The sequence below is a fragment of the Columba livia genome, chromosome 1 (genome assembly GCF_036013475.1).
Source record: "Columba livia isolate bColLiv1 breed racing homer chromosome 1, bColLiv1.pat.W.v2, whole genome shotgun sequence".
NCBI lineage: Eukaryota > Metazoa > Chordata > Aves > Columbiformes > Columbidae > Columba > Columba livia.
In genome coordinates, this window is record NC_088602.1 from 145,645,727 (window position 1) to 145,666,224 (window position 20,498).

General features: G+C 44.9%; 1 protein-coding gene across 1 annotated transcript in view; it reads left to right on the top strand.

Annotated features, from left to right (window-relative positions):
- Positions 1-20,498, top strand: part of TMTC1 (transmembrane O-mannosyltransferase targeting cadherins 1) — a 150,405-nt gene that overhangs the window by 95,416 nt on the left and 34,491 nt on the right. Inside the window, exons 10-11 of the mRNA XM_005500319.3 lie at positions 4,175-4,339; positions 12,843-12,956. Coding sequence (XP_005500376.2) covers positions 4,175-4,339; positions 12,843-12,956 — 279 coding nt within the window. The remainder of the gene's footprint in view (positions 1-4,174; positions 4,340-12,842; positions 12,957-20,498) is intronic.

The window sequence follows — 20,498 nt, forward strand, 5'->3', positions numbered from 1 at the left end:
TTTCTGTACTGGGACTGTTGAGTCTCACGTGAAAGGAGTGTGTTGTAAGGTATGAGGGATTATGCGTTTTTGAGACCAGGAAACAATAGTTATATAATTATGTTTTTTTGATGCTTAATACATGGCTGTGAACACTGTTTTAATTAGAACAGACCATGGCATCTGGAGGAAGGGTCTGGCTTTGCCCTGATTTCAACGTCATTATTTGGCCTTAATGTAGAAATGTAAAGAGAAAGCAAAAATTACTAAGAAAAGTATCTTTGGGGACATTGCAAGGAGTTTATTATTATTTTTTTTTTCCCAAACAATTTGTGGCATGAAATCACAAACGCATGTGCTTTCCTGGCAGCAAAGGACATGAGAGTGCCTTCTGTGCTTTGGGAGTCCTTGGCCTGCAAAAGACCTGCAGCCAGGAATGTAACATCTGCCCTCGAGCAAGGGATTGGCTTGAAATGACCATGTCATAAAAAAAACTTTGCAGAGATGCAGGTCTACCTGACCTCTGCACCAAAGGTCCCTGAAGAGATAATGTGGGTGTGTCCTCCCCACCCTCTCCTTGATGATCTGTGGCAGGAAATTGTCTGAAGTTTTAAGCTAAATTTACCAGATTCTGAAAATAAAACTATTCACCTACTTTATGCTTTCTGATCCTTTTCCTTCTTTTCCTATCTTTTCCATTCCTGTGTACTTTATAGTGCAGGTGCCTTGACTGTAGGCCAGTTAGGCTATAGTTATGGCATAACTACAACTCAGTCCTAATGTTGTCATAATTATAGAATAATCATAGAATCATACAATAGTTTGGGTTGGAAGGGACCTTAAAGATCATCTAGTACCAACCCCCCTGCCATGGACAGAGACAGATTCCACTAGATCAGGTTGCTCAAAGCCCTGTCCAACCTGGCTTTGAACACTTTCAGGGATGGGCCATCCACAGCTTCTCTGGGCAACCTGTTGCAGTGCCTTACCACCCTCATGGTGAAGACTTTCTTCCTTATTTCTAAACTAGATCAACCACCTTTCAGCTTATAGCCATTATGCCTTGTCCTATCACCATATGCCCCTGTGAAAAGTCCCTCTCCAGCTTTCTTGTAGGCTGTCTCTATCTTATTAAAGTGTAAATCGTGTTTCAACCCTGCCCTCTTTAGCATCACTCCTTTAACCTTCCCCTTAGCAGCTTTGCAGTTTGGGATTCTGGTACATTAGCTATGCGATCCCCTTCCAGCAGGCATTTGGGTACCCATTCCCTTCTGTACTTCTACTTACTGCTGAACTCTGTAGTCTTGCTGCTTTGGTGAGTGTGTGGATGTAGAGCCTGCCTTTGGGTTACGTACCTCTCTATCTCTCAGGGAGTCCTGTGGGCTTTTCAGCAAGATACCTTGGTTTCCACTGCATGCTCCCCAGTGCTGTGGAATTGCTGAACTGCAGCTTCAGTGCCTTGTTTGCCAGTCCCCATCAGCAGAGCAGATCGCTTCATTGCCGTGTTTCTGGTTCCTGCTCTGTAAAAGGGAAACTGCAGCCATTCTCCCTTGCAAAGTGCTTTGGGAGCCCCCGATGGGAAGTGCCATGCGGAGCTGGGCACTGCTCTGTGCCTGCACTGTGTCATTGCCACTGCAGCTGGGATGGGAGCTGCTGTCTGAGATGAACCCACCCGGCATCTCTCTGTAACTATTGTGGCGATGCACTGCAGATGTTGGAGAACAACCCCTGGAAGCTGCACCTTCCTGGTGGCTGCATGAGCTGCAGCGTGATGCTGGCTGTGCCCCAGACGAGCAGAATGATTGCTGCTGCTAAGGCAGAAATTCCCAACAGCTGGGGCAGGGTTTGACATAAATACCAAGACACTGATGTGTGCATTTTTTGTTTTCTGGACACATTCAAGATTCTGTTAGAAAAGGCCTGTTCTTGAAAATGTAAAGGCGTAGGGAAATTTGTTTGAAAACGGCTTTATGCTAAAGCAATTAAATAATGTTTATGTCAGATAATTAATTCCAGGGGAAGGATGAAATTGCTGAAAGGCTAAATAACAGTGTGCAAACCGTCTGCAGGTTTTTGAAGCATTTCTTGTTGGAAGGAAAGGGCTTATTACCGAGATTAGCTTTTTAGAGGTTTTAAAGTAGGGTTCAATAGCTATAAAGGCTGGTTTGTTTGGCACCAGCATCTCTGTCTGTAGCTCTAATTGTCTGCTTGCAGTTAGTATAGGTGCAATAAACATGTGTGCAGAAGAATTCATGGGAAAAAAAACAGTGCAAGTGCCATAAGAAATATATTGCAGCAAAATGCAAGCATAGTTAAGTGAAAAAAAAATACCGATACCCACTTCTGAAAAACAGAAGACCTCTAAAACAACAATGAAGTTTTGAATTATCACAGATCTGATGTTGTCTCTGGATTTGCCACCTATGTCTGTTCCACTTCAAGTGTTCTATATGGCACCTGTACTGTGCCAAAGACAGCACCACTGCCTGATGCTGGGCAGTATGTACAACGGAGGCACTTCTTTCCTCAGTGAAAGCAAGATTATCCCTCTCCATCCCTAGGAAGCTCAGGCAATAGCAATGTGCCTAGTCCTCCAGGTGGGCAGAGAAACTCTGCCGAGAAGCACACTTAACAGCTCCTTAAAGATGGGACATTTTTCTTTTCCTGATCTTCAGACTGAATTTTGCCACAGAATCACAGAATGGGTGGGTTGGAAGGGACCTCTGGAGATCATCCAGTCCAACCCGCCTGCTAAAGCAGGTTCACCTAGAGCAGATGACACAAGAATGTGTCCAGGTGGGTTTTGAACATCTCCAGAGAAGGAGACTCCACAACCTCTCTGGGCAGCCTGTTCAGTGCTCTGGCACCCTCAAAATAAAGAAGTTTCTCCTCATCTTCAGATGGAACCTCCTGTGCTTCAGTCTGTGCCCGTTACCCCTCATCCTATCCTTGGTCACTACTGAACATTGTGTTCTTAGTTTTTCTTACCTCATAACAGTCTCACTGGGAAGTTACTCAGACACCTGGGTACAGGGCAAGGAAAGCCTGTAGATCTCTGTCTGGAGCATGGGCAGGTGTGAAGAAGTCTCTGTCTGCATCCTGCCTGGATTTAAGGGTGGGACTCAGCTGGGGTTCAAGGTGTGCCAGTGTCTGCCATGTATTGGTGGTTCCCCAGGGGTTATTCCAGATCACTCTACTTCCTTTTTTCTTCAGTGGGGGAGCTGCCTGGATTAAGATAGCTTTGAAGTCTAAAACTAAATCAGGTGCTAAGTAACTGCATAGGAGAGTTTTAGATAAGGTAATGAAATGCCTCAGGCACTAGGAATTGAAATTCCTTTCTGAAAATGCCAAGCACAGTTAGGGGCGTACTAAGTACAGCAACCCAAAGCACTCCATTTCCAACTCAGAGGGGCATCACTGGAGGAATTAACACTTGAATGAAGGCCCGTAATTACTGAATTGATTTAAAGTTACACAGGAATAAGGCTTGAGTTCAAAATGCAAGTTAACTTCACAGAAAATGTCTCAGTAGTCATGCACGGAGAGCCATGAAAGTGCTGGAAGGCTGGGTGCTGGAGAAGGCCCTGTGTGGTTTCATGGAGGGGCAACGGGGAAGCTCTGCTGAGGCATCTCACCTGCGCTGGACCAGGCCCTGGAAGGGATGGGCTGGCCCTGATGGAGACATGCAAGGCCCAGGCAGGGACTCCTGCCTTTTGGCGTGGCCTCTGCCACCTGTCCCTGCTGCCACGTGTGCTACAACGCTCGCCCGCCTCAGCCTCACAGTTTGTGAACTGGAATTAATAGCGGCCGCCACTGGGGTTGTTTAGAGACTTCCCCATGTTATAATGCTTTTCGATTCAGTGCTGCTCCCTCCAGTCGTGTTCAGTATTACTGTTATTACATGATGCTGTTCAGAAAAGCAGCTGCCTTTCGCAGGCTGCTGCAAGCTGCCATTATGCTGTGTGGTATTATGTACGCTACTGTACTTCTGGCATCTGGGTCTATCATTTAGATTAATTTGGAAATTGTGTAGCGAACTGAGGAAAACCGCTGTTGAACTGGAGTTTGTCAGCCTGGAAAAATGTAATTAGTCCAAAGCCCCCTGTAATTGAGTAATAAATGTAATACTGAATGGTCTTGCATATAAACCAGAGTGCTGGAATATAACTTTTGGTATTTTTTTTTTATTTTTCAGTATGGGGTACTGCATCCTTTTTGTCCATGGTCTAAAAAAGCTGTCTACGTGGTTAAATAAGTGGAGGATTACTGTTCTGACCCTCTTTGCTTTACTACTGCTGCTCTTCTCTTGGAAGACTGTGAAACAGAATGAAATCTGGCTGTCACGAGAATCCCTTTTCAGGTATGAGTGCTCACGGGAGAATAGTGGCGTTTTTGTACTGTTTAAAATAAGTTTGTTCGTTTTGTGTACTGTTCATTTGTTCGTTTTCTTTAGCACGAGTCCTGTGCTACTGGTGCATTGCTGTGATTAACATTTTGATTTTTATAAAATAACACCTATTTTCTGTTTCCTGGCAACTGTGCAAAAACTGGCATCAGCACTTTATATGCTTATGAACAAACTTTGGGTCTGGCAGTCACATTTTTAAGACGCACCATTTTTAAATAACTTCAGTTCTGTAGATTTACCAATAATGTAACACTTTCCCTTTTAAAGAAATAGCAAAAGTTTGTTGCAACCCTCCAGAACACCATAGTAACGCTGTTGAATGTATTGAATTTTCTTTAGCGATGTTCTTAATGACAAAAATTAAATGCCATGAAGTATCAAAGTTAATGTACCATATTTCATTTTATTTGATTACTCTTTGCCAAACAGCTCTCTCTACAACCTCATTTATATATTTTGTTTGCACTGAAACAGACTGTTTCATTTTGTGTTTTGCTAGCAAATGTATTGCATTTGCCTCCAGCTGCTTTCAGCAGTTGTCTAATTGTGAAGTAATTGCAGAAACACAGGTGATCGGCACATGGGTTGCTTAGCTTTATTTTCTAACTTATTGGCCAGAGCAAAGTTTAATTTACACGGCACTAGAGAGTATGAAATTATTTTTTATGTGTACCCTTCGGTCTTCAGGAAACCCTATTGAAGTGGTTGGAGCTCTAGTAGTGGGATTTTTTTTTTCCCCAAAAAAATCCGGAATAGGGGTTTATTTGCTCTGACGTGATTCATTGCCCGTCTCCCTGAAACGCTGTTTGCTGTTCAAACATCAGCAGCCATGGTGATGAGTCTGGGCTCACACAGCGGTCCTGGTGTAGCACTCCCACAGTCCAAAGCCTTCTGGCTAATGGTGGCCATTTGGAGGAAAGCTGGACACCTTTCCAAGTTGGATGACTCTCTTGTTGGAAGAGGGGTGGGAAGATGGTAATTCCATATGCTGAGTTGCAGGTATCCATATGGTATCATGTTGTGTTGAATTGTGGTCACCCCTGTTTAAGAATTATGAAGTCAAACTGGAGGGGATGACAGGAGGGCGTCTCCTTCTGAGGAACGCTTGGGGTGATATGGGGTGCCAGGGGATCTATTGCAGAAGAGAAGGATGAAGCTATGTCTGCTGAGTTGGACGCAGATGGACTTCTGCCCATCCTACCTCCATTCAAAGCAGGGTGACCATCTACCAGCCAGCTCAAGTTCAGAAAACGTGGCACTGCTTCGATGCAGCGCTGAGCTGGCGCTAATACACCTTAACTCAAGGTAGGGATCTGGTGTTGCCCAGGTTGGTAGGTAGAACTCGGTAGTCCTCGGTGGCTTGGATCGAACTGGCTTGCTCTTCAGCTCAGGTCTTTTGGGGACCATGCCAGGAGAGAGATCTGCACTAGGCTTTTGAGGAGAAGGCAAGAATGTAGGTGTGCTCCTGTTGGGTCACCTCTTATGATGGCCTGTCCCTGAGAGCAATCATCAGCAGAAAAGCAATGTAAGAACAGAGCCAGCAACAGAGATGCTTCTTTTCTCCAGTCCTTTCCCAGTTTGCAGTAATCTGCAGTTTAAAGACTTCCTGAGTTAGGAGTTTCTTTTTTTTTTTTTTTTTTTTTTTGCCTTTAACAGCCACTGATGGACTTTTCTTCCATTAATGTCTCTGACTGCTTTTTCGAATCTATTTATAGTTTTGGCTTCTACAGCATCCTGTGCGCTAGGCTCTCATTAGATTACACAGCGTGCACACTAAGATTTCCCTTCTGTGTGTTGTGAGCCTTCTGCCTGATCATCCTGTTCCGTGTCCCCTTGTTCTGATGTGCTGAAGGAGTAGTGAGTAACCATCAGCTTGTCACTTGTCCTTTGCCTTCCATGCCTTTACCCCCATGCTGTCACCCAAGGCTGTCTCTTTTTCATGCTGGAGTCTGCTAGTTTTGAACTCTCCTCATATGGAAGCTGTGCTGCACCTTTGATCCTGCTTGTCAGTCTCCACTGGATGCTTTCAAACTCCAATGTATCCTTTTGAGGAGACCGGAATCATCTTTCAAGACATACATGCAGCACAGTAATGCAGGACTGCTTTGTGGGTTTTGTTCTCATATCTTCCTGATCTTCCACATACCTTTTGTGACCTCTCCTAAGCACTTGGTGATACTTTCACAGCATTGTCCACATGAACTGCAAGGCACCTATTGTGAGTGAAAGTATCTGATTTATGGACATCAGTCTGTGTGCAGATTTATGCAGATTTAGAGTGTGTGTGTACACACACACTCTGATACTTGTCCCTGTGCCAGAATTGCATTTCATCTGCCATCTTCTTGTCCAGCCTTCAGTACAGTGAGATCTTTCTGTGACAATTTGTAGCTAGCTTTAATTCCTGCAGCGTGATTCACATTGGTGTCATCAGCAAACGTGTCATATCTCTGTTTTCTCCCTTTTCCAGACCCTTTGTGAACACATGAAGCAGCTCAGATGCCACTGCATGTCTCTTAGGAATCCTGCTTGCAATCTTCTTCAGTTTTAAAAACTGTTCACACACTTGTTCTCTTTGCTTGCTGTCTTTCAACTAGGTATTGATTCAGGAGAGGACCTTCCTGAAAGGAGGTTGTAGCATGGAGGGTGTTGGTCTCTTCTCCTAAGTAACAAGTGATAGGATGAGAGGAAATAGCCTCAATTTGCACCAGGGGAGGTTTAGATTGGACATTAGGAAAAATTTCTTCACATAAAGGGTTGTCAGGCATTGGAACAGGCTGCTCAGGGAAGTGGTGGAGTCACCATCCCTGGAGGTGTTTAAAAGAAGCATAGATGATGTTCTTAGGGACATGGTTTAGAGGTGGACTTGGCTGTGTTAGATTAACGGTTCGACTCAATGATCTTAAAGATCTTTTCCAACCAAAATGATTCTACGATTCCCTCTTACTCCCTTATGCCTTTAAGAAATTGGAAGTCTTTAGAGAGGGATTTTATCAAAAACTTTTTCAAACATTTAAGTACACATCTTTGGTGTATGTGTTTCTGGCTGACTGGGCTATCTTTGGATTTTCATAAAATCTTTCCATAGTTTCAATATCCATGTACCCGTTGAGTCTATTAAAGAACAACAGATCTGCCTAACTTCTTTCTGAAAATACAAGGCTAATTCTTCTCTGTTGGATTGTAGTTATCCACAGTTTTGCTAGAACTAGCCTTTATTACAGTTTTTCTCAACTTACATGGAATGCAAATCAAGACTTGTTGGTCTGTGCCCCCCATTCCAACCCATCCCTGGAGCCAACTGATGTCATGTTCATCACCTCCCATTTCTTTAGTGCCAGCCTCATTTAAATGATAGGCTACATACCACAGCTAATAGCAGCTCCATGTTTGATTTCCTCTGGATGCATACTACCAAGTTAAATGGATTTATAACTGTTCTTGGTGTTGATTTGTTTTAAAGCCTCATTTCCTGCCACTTCAGTTTGAAGCAGTGCTTTGGACATGCCCCTGTAAGGAAAGTCTCCCATGTGGCAACCTCCTTCAGTTCCTCTGTAGTGAGCACTGGTGCAGATAATCCGTTTGGCTTTTCTACTGTTGCCTTTTCTTCTTCAAGCACTACTTTTAGACCTCCATCGTCTATTTGCCTTAGGGGGATCTTTGGCAGGTTTCCTATATCTGATGTATTCCGTTATTAGCTTTGATGGCTTTAGCAAGTTTTTCCTTAAATCTCTTTTGGTCTGCCTAATTATGGGTTATGTTTAACTCGCTGAAGTTTATACTCTTTTCCTTTTTCCTTCTGTAGCCATCACGTTCACCTTTTAAAAGGTGTTTTTCATTTCTCATAGCCTTTTTTACTATGCTATTTAACCATATTGGCCTTTTAGTTGTCTTTTCAAGATCATCTCTCATAGGTGCTATACATCTCTCATGAGTCTGTAATACAGTAAGACTCTTCTTGTTGATGGGAAGGAAATGCAAAACCAGAATAGTATAGCAAGAAGCTAATGTCATCCCAGGAGTGGGAGATCTCCTGTTTGGGACAGAAGGAGGAGGCTATAGGTAGGCTGATGAGGAGGGCAGGAAGAAGTGGATGGAAGCATTCGCAACAGCAAGAAAATGGAAAAGACAGAGCAGGAGGAGGAGATAAGGAACAGTAAAGAAGTACGAGGGAAAATAAAAAGGAAACAGAGCAAATCTATACATGTGGGAAAGGAGACATAAATCAACCTACTGGGTAGTCCCTGTGTGTGCTGAATTTCTTTTTAAGAAGTATGTGCTGAGAGAATCTTTACTCCCTCGTTCTTCATTCTGCTTTCTTCAGTTGCTGTTTTAATTAATTACTGCTTTTTCCCTCCTTTTAATTTTTTCCCCCTTCACCTCTACTTTCCATTCTTCCATTTACTTGGATGTATTTCTTCAGGGTCTATCTGTCTTGATTCCCTTGTCTGAGACCTGTTCTGTTATACACACTTTCTCTATACTTGTCCAGGAGACATATGTATACCCAGCATGTTACCAGTTTTGTGCTTGCACCCCATTTGGTCCCGTTCTCAAGGCTTACTCTGCCTTGACATTGTGTGGCAGCACTGTTGCCATCTCTAGGCCATCCTGACTCTCAGTCTTCAGCCCAGGGGCCAGATTTTCTGGATGCAGAAATCCTGCTTGGGTCCTGGCTGAAAGGAGCAGCATGGGGGAGGATGCTACTGTCTGAGGAGATGATGCATTGATATCTAGGTGCACAAGCCTCTATATGCAAGGACTAAATGAGAAGCAAATGAACCACCAGCATAAGAAGTGGCCAAATACATCGAGATCTAGATATTTGAGGCATATTATATCAACAGATCTCTAGAAGCCTCAAGCAGTTTGTCTGACTGTATTGGCAGGTGGGCAGGGAGGGCTTATTTGTTAAATATTTAAGGAGCTACTCTATACAGCAAATGCACAGGCCAGAAGGCCAGGCTACAACCACAGTCATTGTTAATGTCTGAAGCCAGGGAGAGGGTGGTGAGGGCTATGGACTGACCTCTGCATCCGCCGTTCCGACCTTTTCAAGGTTTGTCAAGCTGCCACGTTTCCTGTTGCTCCTGGAAAGCATCTGCATGTGCTGCCCACGTCTGTGACGGCGCCTGGAGACGCGGTTGTAACCAGCAAAGGAACTGTATAAAACTGGCACTTTCTTGTTCAGCAGTTTTCCCTCCCAAGCCAGGTCTGCTGACTTCAGCAATTTGTAAAAACCCAGTCCCAAAAGTGGCATTTGCTGCTCTGTAATTTTGTTAATTCTGAAAGCTAGCTCAGCTGAGGAGAGCACGTCCTATTGCATTTTGTATGTCTTCTGTAGAACAGTTTAATATGGCCCAACATTGGTATGTGTAAAATCAATACAAGGGTAGAAGGCCGAGGAAAGTGGTTGTTGGTGTCATCCAGAGAATAATTTGCCCTAGAGAACCTTTATTGATCATAACGATTGTCAAAGCAGAGGAGACCCCATTGGTCTCCCAGGGCTCCTGCTGAGGCAGGGGTGGCCTCATTTCTTTGTAAACTGAGCACTTTTCATATGGAAATCACAGAAGATCAGTGAAGCTTCTGCCCTGCATCCAGTCACTCTGCAAAGCAGAACATGCACTTAGGAAGACAACAGAGGGGATCACAGGAGGCTTTTCCCAACTGAAGTGGGATTTAGGTAATGCTGATATTTGAGGTTGGAAAATACCAGTGGTATTTTATTTCTCTGATTTATGGCTAATAGGCTTTTGTCTTTCTGTGGAGAGGAAGTGTTACGTAAAAGGGTTTGTCTATTGTAAAAGGGTTTGCCTATGGTTTATTTTCCATTTATGTCACTTACTGCTGTTGTAGAAGTCAAAAGGGAAGGAAATCTTCTGGAGAAGTGACGTCTGAGGTTGGAAGGCTTGTTTCTGGCAGGAGCCAGGTTGGTGCCATAGGTTTTCAGAGGGCACGTGTGTGCTGGGCTGTGGAAGAGGGAACTAGGAGATTTGGAAAAGCATGCTGGAAAATTAGATTGAAATTGTGAGAGACTGAAGGCTTGCGGGAAGCAGAAATGGAAAAACATTGTGTTCTGCTTTATTATTTATACTCCACCCTTTCCTGCTTGGCTTTCACTGTGGACATTATTGTTTCCTCTGTCATCCAGCAAACAGCGTACTCGGCTGGTTAAGGATCAATTAGTAGGAGTGTTTGCCTAAACTCTCCTAAAAAATCCCTTCTGTGCCCTGCCCAGTGCTGTGTTTGCTGCTACCTCCCACCGATCAGAGACTCCAAGCAGCCTCAGTCATTGCTACGTGCATTTGCAAAATGAAACACCCCCCCCTCTGCCCGTGCAGGGAAAATAAATAGGTCAGGGTGTGTGAGTGGTGTGATGCAGAACAGAGCATCATAAGAACCCAAACCGATTTCTGCCTTTCCTCTGTCAGCCCCCACCCCGGCAGAAGCACGCAGCTGCAAGAAGCTTTATTAGTGACATTTTAATAAATGGGACTGGCAGGGTTGAAAATAAATTCTACTGAAAGAGTCCAGAATTAAAGTATTTAAACATATGCATCTTACTGTTAAAACCATATCTCATTAGAACTGAAGTACTTGTGCATATGTAATGTTCTCCTCACCATTAACTCAGTTTGCTCTGTTTCAGCAGGGACTGTAGTGAAGCCAGCAACTCATTGCACAGAGCTCTGAGATAGCAGCACTTTTGAGTGCCTGTCCGTGTCTCTGCCTGTAACGCCGGTGCTGATGTAATGAAACCCTCTCTGTATAAGAATTAATATTCCAGTAATGCCCAGAGGTTGTAAGTGTGTAGTTAATAGCTCCCAAGGCCAATGGAAATTAACACAGCCGTACCAGTCACACATTACTTGCTGCTGGTGCAGTATATCTTTGTGAAAACTAATACAGAAAATCATTCTCTTAAGAATAGCATCAATTAACTGATTTAATTCAGCGATTAGTCACAAAATGTCTTATTCCTGTAGTGCTCCCAGTAAGTCATTTGGAAATACCTGATGATTACGAAGCCAAATGCAAGGTGTTTTTTTAATTTCAGTAGGCAAACCGTGGCTGTGTTGTGCTGAACTCTGTAAGGCAGCCATGTACGAAGCTTTGGAAGCTCTCATGAAGTAGGCATTAGTGATACTTGATACCACTGGCTGCAGATAACCCAAAAGATACCGTATTTGCCACTACAATTCTCCAGTGCTGTTTTTACAATGAAATCCCTGACAAAGGGTTTCCACAGCTGTGGGTACGTTCTCTCCATGGGAGAGGGTGTGCACCCCACCGTGGGGGCTGTGTGTGACCCTGTCTCGTCATGATCAACTTCCTTCCCCACCAAACTTAAACAGCAGAGACGGACAAGACAGAACAAGATGACTTGGGAATTTCCTAATCTCTGATTGTCCTGCCTGAGGTAGGAGGGTCAGAGATGATGGGGGGAGAAAAGACAGCAGCTGGCAAGGATCTGCTTGTGAGCAAGAAACAGTGCTTTGTCTGCTTTTACGTGAACAAATTCATCCATCCTTATTTCCCATTACCTCAGAGAGCCCCTATTTATGTGCTGGAAAGGATTCCCCCATTAAACAGAGTACTAACTTCTCTGGATTCTTGCAGGGGAAGTGTTTCCATGGTGTACGTGCTCCCGTGATTTCTTTCTCTCTTTAACCTTGAAGTGGCATTTCCTCTAGCTATGCAAGGTGTACCTTGCTTTCTGTGCTCTCAATTAAGTAAATAAGCATATGCTCACTCTTCTCCTTTTGTCTTTGTGCCCTCATTTTTCACTCCAAACGCTAAGTCCAATCTATGTGGCAGAGGAGACAGAGGGGAGGGACGGGGTGGCTGTGCAGCCACGTGCCCACAGTCATGTGTTATGACACAGGAGTGTACAATTTGCCAGCTCAGGATGAGGGTCCCATTAGCCCTCACCTCTTGGCCGTACTCTGCTCAGCGTTAAGCAGTGTATGGGTGCTGGCTTGGTACTCAGAGTACACTATGCTTCTCCTCTCTTGGCTGATGTATATGGATGTATATACCTTCTGTGTGGGACATCTTGATTTAAATCAAGATTTTCGTAAGGCACTTTGTGGCACTCAAGTTTGAGCAGGCAGCCTGTTATAGCTAAATATTAGCCTTTTTAGGGTTTTTCAATTTAATAACCCAGATTTTGAAATATGACAGCATGTGGGTGCAGAGAGTATTGCCATCTGTGTTGGTGCTAGAGGTGCCCGAGGTGACAGCGGCTAGGACAAGCTGAATTGCTGCCACATATTTATGTCCACTCGGGGCATGTGGTGGACACACTCACAACGTGAGTTACGTTGGCATCAGTGTGCAGGAGGTGACAAGCAAACTTTTCAGAAAAAGGGACCATGAGAAGAAGGTGGACCTTGGGGAAGGTGTAGTAACCTGGCTGCTAACACCATCCTGCTTCTGTTCCTTTTTGCAGCTCAGGAGTGAAGACCCTGCCCCACAACGCCAAGGTGCACTACAACTACGCCAATTTTCTGAAAGACCAGGGCCGTAACGTTGAGGCGATCTACCACTACAAAACTGCTCTCAAGTAAGTTTCCTGAGAGCCCAGTGGGGCTTGGGCTATGTGGTGCAGCTTGCCATTAGCCCAGCGCTCTCCCACCAGGCACAGGGTGGGTTGGCCACTCCTCACCCCCAGCTCCCAGGGCAGCTTGACTTTCGGAGGCTGAGAAAGTTCCCTGGCTCGGTGTTTGTGTGTCATTAAATGAGGTGGCCTGGCTTTCCTCCAGCTCCACGTGTGTGTACGTGTGTGTTTGTGTGCATGCTTCAATATACGAGATAGAAATGTTACCATAGCTACATGTTGAGCAATGAGGTGTCATTTACTCGGCTGAATGTATGCTGGTAAGCAGGAGGTAGTTGTCATAAATGCATTTTCAGGTTCCTGGGCCATTTATCTTAGTAAATTGTTAATGGTGCATGCCTGGAAAATGTCAGTGCTGTAGCCATCTGAAGTACAGTAATAATAATAGTACTTACTACTTGTATTGAGGCTTCTGTCCACAGAGCTTTGCCTGAACACTAAACTAATTGATCCTGAAAATGCTCCTGTGCAGTAGCAGGGTAAATATCATTACTGTGGTTCTGTACAAGCGGAAGCTGAAGCAGGAGGACAAATTGCTTTGCCCATAAATGCACGTTAAATCTGGGCCCAGGGTTGGGCTGTGAAGTGGGACATGTCCTATAGTATCTCTGAAGGATGCTCTTGACTATGCAGAAATGGGGTCACTCCCTGCAAGTACCCTCCATCCACTCACTGCTGCTGGTGCCATTAGTGCAGCTCACCTGGGGCCTCGGCTGCTCCCTGATGCACAGACAGCGCTTGGTGCAGCAAACAGGTCACCCCAGTTCCCCAAAGCTCTCCCCTCTGGTCCTGGGGCTTGTGATAAGGGACAAGCCCCTAAAGGGAGTGAGTGCAGGGAAAGGGTGGCAAGTACATGGGGGGGTGGCAAGGGAAGGCAAGGACAGAGGGTGCAGAAAATGTCGTGGGAAAAAAAGTTGTATGTAGAAAGGACAGGTGAGGTGAGGAGTGGCTCTGAGGGACAGCAAGGACAGAGCTGGCTCTGCGGGGCACGTCAAGAGGTGCAAGAAACGTGCTTTCCTGACACATGGTGTGGCAGGAAACTCCAGAAATTACATCTATGGTTTGTCTTCTGGCCAGCTGACAGGGTTATACTAAAGGCCCTTCAGGGTCTCCTAATCCACCCAGATTAAGCTGGAGGGGCAGGAGTTCATTGTCACCAAGGAGGCCCTGAAACTGAGCGAAGGTGATTTTTAGCTTTTTTTGAGCAGCATCCTGTCATGTTTTATCACACTGGGCATTTAGGAAGTTGTTTAGAAAAATCTCTGTCCCATTTTTTTAATGTTTCCAGGAATGGAAAATCCAGCAGAACTATCAATAAATTGTACTGAAGGTTAATTACCTTGGCTGTTGAAAATGTCCTCCTTTATTTTTAGTCTGATTTGTTTAACAGCAGCTTCCAGACATTGAATTTGTTTACATCTTTAAATGCCGTACTGAAGAGTCCTTTACCAAAAGACTGTTCTCCATAGAGTGATCAACTCCTCCCTTAACCTGATCCAACCCACTGATGTAGCTGCTGCTGCTGCTTTCAGTGGTGTGCAAGTTTTTTCAGTCCTCCAGAGGTTCCTGTGGCTAGTCTCCAAGCTTATTCCAATATACCAGAAAAGGCCATTGCAAGTCAAAAAGAAGGAGGAGTAACAAAAATTATCCAAGCCCTGCAGTGAACATACTAATATACAGAGTAACGTAACTGCTTCTACTGACATTTCCTCTGTTTGTGTAAATAGAATTTGCTGACAAAAGATTTTGTTCTTCTCTAACTCAGCAGCACCCATTTATTATAATTATAATGCTGTCTTCTGCTCTGCAGTATTTCAGTTATGAAAGAGCCTGTTTTGAGAATTGATTGCAAACATTTCCTCAACTTTATTAGCTAGCACAGTTTGTGCTGATGGTATCGTTTGTTCATAGAGCATCCAAAGCCTTGTCGGGTCTTGGAGCCACACAGAAGCAGCCAAGCTCTTCAGTGCTGTGCCCAGTCTCTCAGTGGCACCAGTGCTAGTGCTCCAATTGCTTCAGTGATTTCAGGATGAGTTGGCACTTTTGAATTCAAAAGCAAACTCCTATCCCCCCACTGCACGTTCACTATCTGACCTGGCGGTGCAAATCAGGAGTTGGGAGTCTCCTGCTGGCTCCATCCCTGGGAAGCTGCATTAGTTAGTCCCACCACCTGATCTCTCTGCACTTAAGCTTTCCTTATTTTCACCCCTTCTTCCCACCTTTGTCACAGGGAAATTATTTGGTGCCTGTGTAATAAGCAATGAAACCATGTAAGTAAAAAGCATAGTGTGTCCTCCTGTTGAGAACTGCATTCTGTGTTTTCCCCTCAGACTGAAATGCCTCTGGGTTGTGTGCAGGCCTTGCAGCCTCTGCTAGGTGCCTATGCATGATGGCTGTGTTGTGGCGGTGGAAAAGGTGATGGATGTGCCACAGGCAACATCATGGTGGATATAGTGCAAGACCCTAGACTGGTATTGCAGATAAGAGCAGATTTTATGTCCAAGCTGTTCACTCATCCTCACAGACTTCAGCTGTGCAATGACTGCTCTGATTGTAGACCAATTACTCTACAATTAGAGAGAAGGAAGTGGTAGCTGTAATATCCTGACCAGATTTGGATGGTTCAGGCTATTTTTGGCCAGTGACCTGGCCTGGAAATGGAAGAACAGCTGGGAGGCTAAAGCACCACTTACTGTGTGGATTTCCTCATCAGGGAGCAGGCAGGCCAGCAGCTCAGGTGCTAACACAAGAAGTTTCCCTGATTTCCCCCAGGTACCCCTCAGTGGGTGTCTGCTCTCTGGGTGAGTCTGAGTGGATCCACACTCTCCAGATTACAGAAACCACAAGGTACTCAAGAGGCTTCACAGTCCAGCGGCAGCACTGTCAGAAGAACCGGAGATCAAGATATCATATCTGCCTAGTGCACAGTGAGCAGATCAATAAGGGAATTGATAGGGAAACTGAGTCGATAAGGACACAGACCGCTGCCACCACCACCCAGGAGCTCCTGGGAGGCAGGAGAAGGAGAAGCGGCATCACCCTGGTACCGGCCCCGTCTGAGGCACGTGGGCGATGGCTCATCCATCATCCCAGCTCGCTTCTAAAGCTTGTGCCAAATTACAATGTAGGTCTGCTTGATCTCTAGTGAACGCTTTTAACTGTTTGCTAAACAAAAGTGATCCTGTCAGTCTGCACCCGGCTGCTTGAACTGCTCGCAATTACCATTCCACCAACGTAACGATGCGTTTCAAGGCGCTGCTGCTCTGTCAGAAGTGTCGGTGGCCATGTAGCTATTTTGCAGAGCAACCCATTGCTCGTGTGAAGGAGGCAGGTGATGTTGTAGCTATAGCTGTGGGAAGAGATGTTGAAGTGGACACAGGTTACATAGTGAAATAATAGTGATTGAGGCTAAATCCTGGGAAAGTTGATCCCCGATACTTTAATCGCTTGCTCCCATTCCTGCTTTCAAAGGCAGGTGCGATCCTCTGCTGGCAGTTATTGGTGTGTTTCAGTTAACGTCAGGGCAGGTAAGTGGTGGAGGGGAAGAATGCGTTTTCTCTGACAGCAAAACGGCAGGGCAGGTTGCCAAGGCAAACTTGACAATTGATCCCAACAATGGTCTGTTGATACCAGTGCTGCAGGCCCGTCAAAAAAAATCTGTTCCACACCCCAGCCCAGGGGCCAGTGACAACACCCCGATTTAGGCTTAGCTAGTTAGTGCAATCTAATCATGCTGTCCAAGAGCAGGGGAAATGAAAACTGAAATGAAATGCAGAAATGGAGAACAACATTTGAAGTGGAGAAGAGAATGAAAAGTAAAAATGTTCTGTGTATGTAGGAAAAGCTCCTCCTGCACATTGGGTTCCTAAAAGGGCAATGGAAGCAGAGCCCTTTGGAGGTGCAAGATGAGTTACCCATAACACAGACCTGATGAACAGCTGGTGTTGTGCAGTTGTAGCAGTGGTTTATAAACCTTTCAGCTTACCTTCACTGAAACAAGAAAAACACACTGCTGGATCAGACTGCTTTGCTGGTTTGCCTGATATATGGTAGTGACCCCAAGAGATGCTTCTTGGTTTTGGTTTTATTGTTTGACTTTTTTCTTTTTCCTTCTGCAAAAAGGCCAGAAATACTCCATCGGAGATGAGTTGACCATGGCTACTCTGAAAGTTGGCCTTGATATTCTTGCTGCTGCTCCGGCTGAAGGTTTGCAGCTGTTGGTAGGAATTCCTGAGACCCCTTGCTGCTGGAGATCAAACAGTGCTGAAATAAAACTTGTCTCACCACTCTTGTGTTTGTGAGTGAGAATATGAGGTTGTGCAACCTCATGCCAATATGAAGAACCACTCTGATGTGCTAATGAAGACGTTTTTACTGTTGATATTCATAGTTACCATGCTTTTGTCCTGCTTCTCCCCAGCCCTGTTTGCTTGTTGTTGCCGTTGAGACTGTTTTATTGCTCCTTAGGAATACACCTGAGTTGACATGCAGAGAGAGAAAAACAGCAGAGCCTTAAAATCCATTTGACGAACATTCATTATGTCCTTAATAACCCTTTTAACAATGAAAGGAAAAAAAAAAATCACCGTCCCTGCTACAACTGCACTCATTCAAAATTTTAATTCCCAAAGCAGCTCTGTCTTACCCTCTGTATCTCCACGTTTGTTGCCAGGGCTGTGCTTCCCATAGATGGCAGATTGATTTGAGCAACAGCAGGTGGGGCTGAATGAGGCTGCTGGGTTTCTTGCTGGAGTTGGGTGGATAAATGCGCTAATAATAATTCTGTGCTATTCAAGCTACATTTCTGTGTCCGGCAAAATGTGAGTGTCTAATATATCATGTTTTCACTTTCGGATATAAAAACACATAGAATTGCCCTTAATTAAAAAGTGTCAGTAGACCATTGTGTTTAAGTTAATAGTAGGGAAGAGTTATCTTTGTGTAAAGACAGACACTGCGACTATCAAATGATAGCAAATAATTGAAATGGAACTGAATTATTTTTCGTAACTAGTTTTTGCTGGATGAAAGCTACAGAAATGAACCGGGATTAGAGGACTGAAAAAGAAAAAGTGCTGGAAAGAAATACAGACAGTAAGTCTCGCCCTGCAAGCATCAGGCACCATGGGCCAACCTGGAGCTGCTCTCTGGGGTGTTCCTCTTTCCCAAGGGAGATGTGGGCAAGCATGTGAACTGACTCTTACGATCAGTGGAATATCTGATAGTATAGAGTCCTGCAGGAGGTATCCATGGTATGTAATACAGTGAGTTTATGCACATAAATGCACCAGTGTGTGTACAAGAGAGTGCACACACGTTTGCATTGTGTCTTTGTGTGGTTGCATGCCCATCAACAGGTTGACAGTCACAAGCTCCCCTTGGACTTTCCCTTCTAAATGCTGCTGCCTGAACAGAGCGAGAAGGGGAGCAGCTGCCATCAGCAGATCCATGCAGAAGCCTCCATTTTCCCTCGTAGCATCCTCGAGAGAAGGCAGCCTCCAGGCAGCGAGCAGGAACCCTCGGGCGGGCTTGCTCTGATGCTCAGCCTTGAGAAAAGGGGGAGAGCGGGCCAGGAGGCAGATGAACCAGTGTGAAAACACTTGGTGCCACGATGTGTGGTCTGGCTCTTGCAGAGCTTGCAAATGGTACAGATTAGGTCATGGCTCACAGCATGGAAACTGGGAATACTGGTCTGTGGCATCAAGAAATGTCATGAGGTCCTGCTTATGTGTGCTTGGTACTTGAACATAGGCTAGATGTGGGAGGAGGAAGGAGGAAGCAGTGTGGGTACCACATCCACTTCCTTCATTGAGGGGGAAAAATATTGGTGCATAACATCACTGGAATGGGTAAAAAAGGAGCAAGCAAGGCTGCGCTTTCTCCTCACTTCATTCTAGAAATAAAGCCCTAATGCTGTAAGGGAGACTCAGGTTTCTTGCTAAGCTTTCCCACACCCCTACCCACTGAGTTTTTATATATCTTAAATCAACATTATCTGGCGTTGTTTAAATTCGGTTAAATTGCACTCTCCATGCAGTAAAAAAATTGTGTTCATACAGCCCTTTATGCGTGTATGTCTGTGTGTGTGCCTTGAAAATGCCTCTCAGCGTGGACTGCAGGTGGCCTTGGATACCATCTGTGATTTATTTCTGGAAAGAATTAAAATACCAGCACCATTTGTTAGCCTGTTTTTACAGTGAGTCAAAAATGTACAGCGCTGCTTGGCTACGACTGTCAGGGCTACATTTGCTCCTGAAACCGTGAGTGCCCTTCTGACACTTTATGTTACTTGGGTCAGGCCTTTGGAGCAATCCCTCGGTTAGGCATTTGATGAAACATCTTCATAGAGACTTCACAAAAGACCCTGTGCTAGTGGATGTTACAGACTTGAGCCACAGATCGCGTCCAAGCTGTCGGAAACATCTTTGTGCAGCGTTCTTCTGAATCACCCTTTGTCAATAGGCTTTTGGGGTAATTGGTGCTCTTGTATATGTATATGGTGGCTGTCCTGAAGCTAGACAAAATTGCTGACTGATTTAATTGTAATTGATGGCTGAAAAGGCTGCCTGATAATTTGAATCAGAGACTTAATGGCCTTTACAACACAGTGCATGGGATGATGACCAAATTACTTCAGCCAGTGTAATTTATTTTTGAACCTGGTCTCTATGAAGTGCTGATCCCTCCCTGTTTCGGGGTGTACTCCACCTCTGCTCAGTTTTTCTGCTTTTCAGTGATCAAATATCAGTCAATCAAGGCACAGACTTTTATTTACTCAAAACCCGAACTGGTTTAAGTGCAACCCTGAGCCCTGATGCAGAGGCAGTATCTGTGCAATGTAACTGCACTGACAGTGGTGGAAGCTGGATGTCCCTGCTGGGATGCACAGATGTGTGTGTAACTCACCCTTGGACACTGGTATTTACAGGCAGGGTCCCTTCCTAGACCATGGCTTCTGTCATGGGTGCAGGTCCTTCTGCACTGTCCTTCAGGGACTTGCTGGCTTTTCAAAGGCATCTTCTTGGAGAAGAGCCCCCAGCAGCTCTGAGAGTGGCTGCTCCATAGCCTTCCTCAGACACTGCATCATCACTCTGACTACTTACATGTTGGGCACTGATGCTAAAAATCTGGAGAATGGAAAATGCTTCCCTAATGAAGCTGCAAAGCTGTTGTCTTATTGGGACAAGACATCTATTTTGATTTTTATGTAGGCTGTGCAAACAGAAACCTATGACTGTATTTTGCAGGTATCCAAGTCTGCTTTTCACTTTTGGCTATTGCAAACCTCAGTTCCAGGGGTTAATCACTCATTCCCACAGCCATTTCTTTTTTCCCTGGCCTGCTGTCCTTGTCTTTATGAAAACTTTGCTCAAAGAATGGCCAGGTTGCACTTATTATTGTCATGCTAAATCAACAGAGACCTGCCTTCACTGGTCCTTACCAAAGGTCAGCAGAAAAAATGGTTCCCAGCACACATCTGTCAAGGAT